Genomic DNA, 9848 nt, shown 5'->3' with positions numbered 1-9848 from the left:
TTGAATCTAAATTAATGTTCTGCTCATAAACACCTGTAACCATAGTAACACTCGGTTCTGTTCCATCCGGAGTGAGAGTGAATATGGGGTTTTTGACTCGAGGCTCAGGGAGAATGTGATGAACTGGAGATGAAAACGTTTAAATGAGAAACAATAAAAACTGCAGCAAAAGTTAAACTCCAACAGCTTCATTCTTAGTAGCGCCATTATTATTTATTACACCTCATATAAATAACTTTAATTTAATCTAGTACTATGGTGTGTGTGTGTGTGTGTGTGTGTGTGTGTGTGTGTGTGTGTGTGTGTGTGTGTGTGTGTGTGTGTGTGTGTGTTTAGAATTGCTACTCACCCACACCTGCATCACCACATAAAGTATGTAGATTCGAGTATCTGAATAATGACGGAGATTAGAAGTGTTCAGTATAAAACATGTGCATGTAGATATAATTTACTGACCTCAAACCTACATTTAGATATTTTCATGTTTTAATAAACAAATAAGAAAAAAGCTGCAAGCTGCTGAACACTCAGGAGAGATCACTTCTACAGAACACTCCATTTATTCATCATCATCATCATCACCTTTTAGAAATCCTGTCTAATCTGGATCTTTTTCAGGTATAATTTTTTTTTCTTAAACAGAATTTTGTTTTCTGGCCCAAATTAAATGTGTTAATAAATACACTTATCAGGTTTTGGGTGGATGTGGTTGTGTATTTTGTGTGTGGATGTGGGGATGTGGTTGTGGTGGTGTAGTGTTTTGGGTGGTTGTGGTGGTGTAGTGTTTTGGGTGGATGTGGTGTTTTGGGTGGTTGTGGTGGTGTAGTGTTTTGGGTGGTTGTGGTGGTGTAGTGTTTTGGGTGGATGTGGTGTTTTGGGTGGTTGTGGTGGTGTAGTGTTTTGGGTGGATGTGGTGGTGTAGTGTTTTGGGTGGATGTGGTGTTTTGGGTGGTTGTGGTGGTGTAGTGTTTTGGGTGGATGTGGTGTTTTGGGTGGTTGTGGTGGTGTAGTGTTTTGGGTGGTTGTGGTGGTGTAGTGTTTTGGGTGGATGTGGTGTTTTGGGTGGTTGTGGTGGTGTAGTGTTTTGGGTGGATGGTCTGCAGGATTGTATGGTGGGTGGATGCTCTTGAAGAGTGGAGGAAATAATAAATGAAAAGAAATTGATGGCTGACAGGATGCAGGGTTTCATCAGTGGGTGGAGGTTTGGATTGATTGTGGTTTGAAGGTTTAATGGTTGGGTGGGTTGTGGTCTTAGTGGATATATGGATGGATGGATGAATTATTGGTTTTGGTAGATATGTAGGGATGGTGGAGGATTTGAATTGATGGATGAATAAATGAATTGATGGGTTGATTGGTAGTTTTAATGACTGGATGGATGGATTTTGGATTTGATTGAATGGTTAGAGGACTGGATGGATGGATTGATAGATTAAGTGCTTTTTGATAGATGGATGTTGGTTATGATGTTGGTTATGATGTATAGTTAGTGTGTGGTTTAGATAAATTGATAGATGTTGCTTTGAATGGATGGTGAAATTTTGGATTTGGGTTTAGTTTTTGATGAATGGAGGGATAGATGGGTAGAGGGAGGGATGGATTTTTTTTATTACAGATGAATATAATATTAACCATCAGGTTACATCCTGTCTCAGGTACAGTTAGGAGAAAAAGAAAGTACACCCTCTGTTCTCTCTCTCTTTATTTATCAGATCCCTAATCACATTCTCACTTCTATCAACAAACATCACCTCAGGTTTGAACAAATAAATACACCCTGTAATTCAGTAACATGTAGAAGAAGAAGAAACGTGTGTGCTTCATTGCTGCATCGCTTCACTTCAGTGTCAGAGGGAAATCACTTCTGCACACGAACATTTTACTCCAAAACCAACACCTTCAGTCTGACGTGTTGGGATCACAGTTGTCCAACCTCCAACCCAGCGTTCCTCCTCACATTAATCCCAGGAACATCTGTATAAAGTGAAGATCATCATTACCTCAGTGCCTGCAGGGTTTTATCTCCTGGTTCTCCAAAACATTTCCAGTTCATCGCTCCACCTCCTCCACAGTGCTTCACTTCACATCTAGACCGGGGTGTTTGTGGTGATGTGCCGTGCTTGGATTTCACCATGATGGAAAAAATGGATCTTCGATTTAGTCTCATCGATCTGAAGAACGTTTAGAGATTTCTCTCACTGACCCGTCACACTTTTCTGGGTCTTCAGAAATGAGTGGATGTGAGGGTTATATTCCCCTCTCTCTCTCTTTCTCTCTCTCTCTCTCTCTCTCTCTCTCTCTCTCTCTCTCCTTACATTCTCTCTATCTCTTTTCTTTCTTTTTTACTCTTGTTTGCATCTCTCTCATACGCTCTCTCTCTCCTTACACTTTCTCTTTTCTCCCTCTTTTCTATCCTCTCCTTTTTTCTATTGCTCTTTCTTCTCCCTTGTTTTCACTTGTTCTTGCTCTCTCCTCTCTCACCTTTTTAATTACTCTTTTTCTTGTTTGCTCTTGTTTGTAGCTAGTTCTCTCTCTCTCTCTCTCTCTCTCTCTCTCTCTTTCTCTCGTGCTCACGTGAGCAGTGAAGGTCCTGACCCTGGTGTGAACCTGCAGGAGCCTCCCACTCCTCAGCAGAAAGCCAGATGTCCTGAAGCCTCTCCATTTTGTAAAACAATCGTCCTGAATTTCACCTTGGCCTTCTGACCCTTTCAGGATTGATGAGCAGGAATGATTGCTTCTCTTCTTTTCTGCTCTGCTCTGTTTTCCTCTTGTCTGAACTCATGACTCCTGTCCCAGGAGGATGAAGATACACACCTGAGTGCTCCACAGCATGTGTCTGAGGTTCTGCTCTTAATGAGCAGAAAAGGAGGAAAAGGGTGTACATACTTTTACCACCAGGGTTCTGAATGTTGGATTAGTTTTCGGTGTGCAGACAGAAACAGGGGGTGACGCTGCTTAAAGGAGTGGATGAAGAACAGATTATCATCTCTTTTTCTTAATGATCCACCTCTCTCTCTCTCTCTCTCTCTCTCTCTCTCTCTCTCTCTCTCATCTCTGTCTCTTTTTCTCTATCTCCCACTCACTCACTCTCTCTTATCTCTTTCTTTCTATCTCCCACTCATTCTCCCTCTCTCTTTGTCTCTCTCTTGCCCTCTCTCTCATTATCTCTCTCTCTCTCTCTCTCTCTCTCTCTCTCTCTCTCTCTCTCTCTCTCAGGATGGAGTGGAGAGTGAGAACAGGAGGAATGTGAGGTGTAAGAACGTTCCCAATCTCCCTGTACACCAGGAGGAGGAGGTGAGGCGTATATGCACACACACACACACACACACACACACACACACACACACACACACACACACACTCCACTTAATATATTAGTGATGTGCATCTCCATAACTGAAGCCGATGGGATTTGTTTCTCGATGTGTAACTGAGGATACGATACATTAAAGATCCACATGAAGCAGCTACTGATCCGATTCCCCCGTTACGATCCGATTTCCATTCGATTCTACATGATGGGATTCAGTGGAGAAATTCTGCTGCTCTGCGATTCAATAAAGTACAGAAACTTTTATTTCTTTGGTTTAAACAGACAACAAATCATCAATTTACTTCAGAGCCTTCTGACTTCTAACTTGCGTCCCTTTCACACACACACACACACACACGCGTCCTTATAGTAAAGAGACACGCCTCGGCCTCTGTAGTGCTGCGAAACGCAGCAGCGGCGTATATATTCCCATAGCGGCAGCGCCGTATATATTCCCATAGCGGCAGCGCCGTATATATTCACATAGCGGCAGCGGCGTCTATATTCACATAGCGGCAGCGCCGTATATATTCACATAGCGGCAGCGCCGTATATATTCACATAGCGGCAGCGCCGTATATATTCCCATAGCGGCAGCGCCGTATATATTCCCATAGCGGCAGCGCCGTATATATTCACATAGCGGCAGCGGCGTCTATATTCACATAGCGGCAGCGCCGTATATATTCCCATAGCGGCAGCGCCGTATATATTCCCATAGCGGCAGCGCCGTATATATTCCCATAGCGGCAGCGCCGTATATATTCCCATAGCGGCAGCGCCGTATATATTCACATAGCGGCAGCGGCGTCTATATTCACATAGCGGCAGCGCCGTATATATTCACATAGCGGCAGCGCCGTATATATTCCCATAGCGGCAGCGCCGTATATATTCCCATAGCGGCAGCGCCGTATATATTCCCATAGCGGCAGCGCCGTATATATTCCCATAGCGGCAGCGGCGTCTATATTCACATAGCGGCAGCGCCGTATATATTCACATAGCGGCAGCGCCGTATATATTCCCATAGCGGCAGCGCCGTATATATTCCCATAGCGGCAGCGGCGTCTATATTCCCATAGCGGCAGCGGCGTCTATATTCACATAGCGGCAGCGGCGTCTATATTCACATAGCGGCAGCGGCGTCTATATTCACATAGCGGCAGCGCCGTATATATTCACATAGCGGCAGCGCCGTATATATTCACATAGCGGCAGCGCCGTATATATTCCCATAGCGGCAGCGCCGTATATATTCCCATAGCGGCAGCGCCGTCTATATTCACATAGCGGCAGCGCCGTCTATATTCCCATAGCGGCAGCGCCGTCTATATTCCCATAGCGGCAGCGCCGTATATATTCCCATAGCGGCAGCGCCGTATATATTCCCATAGCGGCAGCGCCGTAAATATTCCCATAGCGGCAGCGCCGTAAATATTCCCATAGCGGCAGCGCCGTCTATATTCCCATAGCGGCAGCGCCGTCTATATTCCCATAGCGGCAGCGCCGTCTATATTCCCATAGCGGCAGCGCCGTATATATATTCCCATAGCGGCAGCGCCGTATATATATTCCCATAGCGGCAGCGCCGTATATATATTCCCATAGCGGCAGCGCCGTATATATATTCCCATAGCGGCAGCGCCGTATATATATTCCCATAGCGGCAGCGGCGTATATATATTCCCATAGCGGCAGCGGCGTATATATATTCCCATAGCGGCAGCGGCGTATATATATTCCCATAGCGGCAGCGGCGTATATATATTCACTTAGCGGCGTATATATTCACTTAGCGGCAGCGGCGTATATATTCACTTAGCGGCAGCGGCGTATATATTCCCATAGCGGCAGCGGCGTATATATATTCACATAGCGGCAGCGGCGTATATATATTCACATAGCGGCAGCGGCGTATATATATTCACATAGCGGCAGCGGCGTATATATATTCACATAGCGGCAGCGGCGTATATATATTCACTTAGCGGCAGCGGCGTATATATATTCACTTAGCGGCAGCGGCGTATATATATATTCACATAGCGGCAGCGGCGTATATATATTCACATAGCGGCAGCGGCGTATATATATTCACATAGCGGCAGCGGCGTATATATATTCACATAGCGGCAGCGGCGTATATATATTCACTTAGCGGCAGCGGCGTATATATATTCACTTAGCGGCAGCGGCGTATATATATATTCACATAGCGGCAGCGGCGTATATATATTCACATAGCGGCAGCGGCGTATATATATTCACATAGCGGCAGCGGCGTATATATATTCACTTAGCGGCAGCGGCGTATATATATTCACTTAGCGGCAGCGGCGTATATATATTCACTTAGCGGCAGCGGCGTATATATATATTCACATAGCGGCAGCGGCGTATATATATTCACATAGCGGCAGCGGCGTATATATATTCACATAGCGGCAGCGGCGTATATATATTCACATAGCGGCAGCGGCGTATATATATTCACATAGCGGCAGCGGCGTATATATATTCACATAGCGGCAGCGGCGTATATATATTCACTTAGCGGCAGCGGCGTATATATATTCACTTAGCGGCAGCGGCGTATATATATATTCACATAGCGGCAGCGGCGTATATATATTCACATAGCGGCAGCGGCGTATATATATTCACATAGCGGCAGCGGCGTATATATATTCACATAGCGGCAGCGGCGTATATATATTCACATAGCGGCAGCGGCGCTGCAAATGTTTCTACTGATGCAAAAATTTTCAAAACGATGCACTGTGATACAAACACACATTTATAATATTATATATATTAAATCATTGTTGTTTTATTTCTTTTTAGATGTCTCCTGCTCAAGTTGGGAAAAGTTCCCATGATTCCCAGTTGAGTCTGAAAGGGAAAAAGGAGGGAAAGTTGCAGAAGATTGGAGATTTCCTGAACAGCTCCCCAACAATCCTGGGCAGTAAAGGTGAGAGGGAGAGAGAATGAGGAGAAGGAGGGAGAGAGAATGAGGAGAAGGAGGGAGAGAGTGATGGTATCTGAGTTCTCGTTGTATAAATAATATTGAACATTTTACTTTTCCGTCTCTGCTTTGAACATCTGTCTGTCTGTTCTTCTCTCTGCCTGTCCCCATCTGTATGCCTTTACTCTCTCTCTCTCTCTCTCTCTCTCTCTCTCTCTCTCTCTCTCTCTGTAGCTAAGAGGATTATGGGGTTAATGAGTGGAAGGTCTCCGGATGAAGGCGGCGCGTCACTGAGTCTGAAACGCTCCAAACAAAAGATTAACATCTCCTCGCCTATGAACATCTCCGCTAATCAGGTGCACACACACACACACACACACACACACACACACACACACGGTGTTCCCTCTCTGCAGCCGAAAATGTAATTATAGCCAAATGTTCTGAATAATTAACTGCAGATCATCAGAGACGTGGAAGAGAAGGAGGATCAGCTGAACATCAAAAAGCGACTTCGCACCAAGACCCCCAAGTAGAACTTTCTCCTCCATCATGGGCACGACATCATCGCCGTGACATCATCAGCACTACGACTTTCAAAACGACCTCAGCACCATCCTGACATCATCGGTGCTACGGCAACATCGCCGCTGTTCTGACCATTTTTGTCAATTACATCACCGATATAATATCAATGCTACGCCGTCTACGCTATGACGCGTTGTTGCGTCGACATCATCGATATGACATCATCTAGGATTAGGGTTAGTCGCTATGATGTCCTTAGCTTTATTACATCATCAGCGTTACATTGCTGTTGCATTTCTGTATAACCGGTACAGCATTGTCATCACATCGACGTCATGACGACGTCATCACCACCATTGCCACGGCATCATCACTACGATGCTATCATTCTTGCGTTGACGTTGTCGCTATGACATCATTTATGCTATGAGCTTGTCGCTACGACAACGCAATCGCCATGACATCATTGCTACCACCTTGTCAATGTGATATCAGCACTATGACATCATTGTTAAAACGCCGAAGCTATGATCACATAATCACTACAACATCATCGACATGACATCACTACATCGTCTCCTCCTCTCACCAGCACTTTTTTTTATCCTTCCTGTTTTTATTGCACGTTTATCCTGAATCACTTGGTGTTTTATACTGTATTATATATCAGTGTTTTATTTCTGTACCTTTTACTTCATCAGCTTTAAAACTAATAATATACATAAAGCTACAGGGGGAATTTCTTTTTGTTTCTATGACGATTGTTTATTCAGAATGTCTGGATAAATAAATGAATGAATAATCAAAGAGCGTTTCTGTAGTAACACCTCATTCACCTGAGACCTGAGAGATTCATCCATTACAAACACCTAGAGAAGGAGCCTCCAGTGTCGAGAGAGAGAGAGAGAGAGAGAGAGAGAGAGAGAGAGAGAGAGAGACCTGTTTTAACGAACAGTAACCACAAACGGATAAAAACACCACCAGGTCATAATGGAAGTTGCTGTAAATGCGCTGTGATAGATAGATAGATAGATAGATAGATAGATAGATAGATAGATAGATAGATAGATAGATAGATAGATAGATAGATAGATAGATAGATAGATAGATAGATAGATAGATAGATAGATAGATAGATAGATAGATAAAACTTTGTCATTGCATAGTACAGGTATGGAGCAACGAAATGCAGTTTGTCATCTAGAAGTGCAATAGTGCAGATAAATAAGTAGCATATTTACAGCATGTGATATATATATATATATATATGTATATGTATGTATATATAAACATATGTACAGTGAATAAATATAAAGGCTGTAACAGTGCAGACGTGTGGAGATCATTAGGAAGTACAGATAAATGTTCTACGGCATTGTAGGAATGTGCAAGCCGAATAAACAAACCTATATATATATATATACTGTATGTATGTGTATATACACACACATTATATACACATGAATGTGAGATGTTGTGCAGAATGTACAGTGAGGATATAAATATACATGTAGTTAAATTAGTGCAGATGTACGTAAAGCACAATGTGTGTGGAGAATGAGGAGTATAAAAGATATACTATGTAATATGTACATTGTGTGTGTAATTGTACAGAAGTTCTATACAGTGTTTATACAGTGATCTAGCGGTGTAGTGTAGAGTTCAGTGGTGTGATGGTGAGGGAAAAACGCCGTCCCTGACCCTGCTGGTTCTGGTGCGTATGTTCCTCCTTCGTGATGGAAGGACTGGGATGTGAAGAGTCCTTGATGATGTTGTGAGCTCTACACAGACATCTGCTGTGGTAAAGGTGTTCAATGGCAGGTAGTTGGTGCCAGTGATGCGTCAGGCGGTTTTGACTGAGAAATGTGTCCTGCTGTTGGATTTCCGAAAAGTCCACATTGAGCTTTTTAGTCTTTGAGGGTCAGGTTTTTGGTGGCACACCATGCTGTCAGGCTTCGGATCTCTTCCCTGTAGGCCGATTCATTGTTGTTTTCGATCTGGCTGACCACGGTGGTGTCATCTGCATATTTGATGAAGATGTTGGAGTTATACAGAGGAGCAAAGTCGTGGGTAAACAGGGAGTAGTGGGCTCAGAACACAGCCCTGTGGGATGCCGGTGTTCAGAATGAGGGTAGAGGATACCTGGCTGCCCAACCTAACAGATTGAAGTCTGTTGGTAAGAAAGCCCAGCTACAGTGTGAAGGACTGTATTGAACGCAGAGCTAAAGTCAATGAACAGCATTTTGATGTAGGTGTTGCTTTTATCTAGGTGGGTGAGGGCAGAATGAAGAGCCGTGGAAACTGCATCCTCTGTCGACCTGTTCGGGCGATTCAGGGAAACTGGTGTGGGTGCAGTTTAGGTGGTAGACCCACAGTGAGGTTAGGTATCCAATGATCTCATTCATACAGCTGAGCAGTTGATTGTTAAGGGCCTTGCTCAAGGGCCCAGCAGTTGATGATCTTTGCTTTAATCCTTCGTCCACACTCTCAGATGGACAGATCAATAAAGGAAATAAAGAAGCGATTGTTTGTTTGTTACAGCGAATGACAGGAAGTGAGCCAATCTGTAACGCATGCCAGAAGTGTGGGGTCGAGCGACGAGGACAAAATGGAGGCGAGATCTTTGTGTGTGTGTGTGTGTGTGTGTGTGTGTGTGTGTGTGTGTGTGTGTGTGTGTGTGTGTGTGAGAGGAGGATGAAGGAAAGCTGTTGTGAGAAAAGCAAAGAAAACAAATGTATTGATGTAATAATTGGATCTACTTTCTATTCAGTCTTGTGTGTGTGTGTGTTTGTTTCTATTTAGCAATTGTTTTTTTGCTGCAGTTATCTTCTGTGTGTGTGTGTGTGTGTGTGTGTGTGTGTGTGTGTGTGTGTGTGTGTGTGTGTGTGTGTGTGTGTGTGTGTGTGTGTGTGTGTGTGTGTGTGTGTGTGTGTGTGTTTGCATCACACTATTAGCATTTCAACAGTTCACTTGTTTTGACCCCCTCCCCCACCGATTCATTTCTTCTTCACACCTCCTCACTGAGCACCAAGTCAGAGA

At 44.0% G+C, this 9848-nt stretch overlaps 1 protein-coding gene and 1 long non-coding RNA gene across 4 annotated transcripts in view; one reads left to right on the top strand and one right to left on the bottom strand.

Annotated features, from left to right (window-relative positions):
* The window catches only part of kif20ba (kinesin family member 20Ba), a 32242-nt gene extending 24626 nt beyond the window's left edge, over positions 1–7616 (top strand). For all 3 annotated transcript variants that reach the window (XM_083544517.1, XM_083544518.1, XM_083544516.1), the window contains 4 exons: positions 3217–3294; positions 6161–6287; positions 6516–6637; positions 6743–7616. In XM_083544517.1, coding sequence (XP_083400643.1) covers positions 3217–3294; positions 6161–6287; positions 6516–6637; positions 6743–6817 — 402 coding nt within the window. In that variant the 3' untranslated portion in view covers positions 6818–7616. The remainder of the gene's footprint in view (positions 1–3216; positions 3295–6160; positions 6288–6515; positions 6638–6742) is intronic.
* On the bottom strand, positions 7405–9528 carry LOC310727983. The gene is made up of 2 exons (XR_014534157.1): positions 8597–9528; positions 7405–7624 (listed from the first exon to the last, which is right to left on the bottom strand). It is a non-coding gene; the product is annotated as an uncharacterized lncRNA (long non-coding RNA).
* Between the last annotated feature and the right edge of the window lie 320 nt (positions 9529–9848).

This window comes from Silurus aristotelis (genome assembly GCF_946808225.1).
Source record: "Silurus aristotelis genome assembly, chromosome: 6".
NCBI classification, from domain to species: Eukaryota; Metazoa; Chordata; class Actinopteri; order Siluriformes; family Siluridae; genus Silurus; species Silurus aristotelis.
This window is presented reverse-complemented; position numbering and strand designations above follow the sequence as displayed.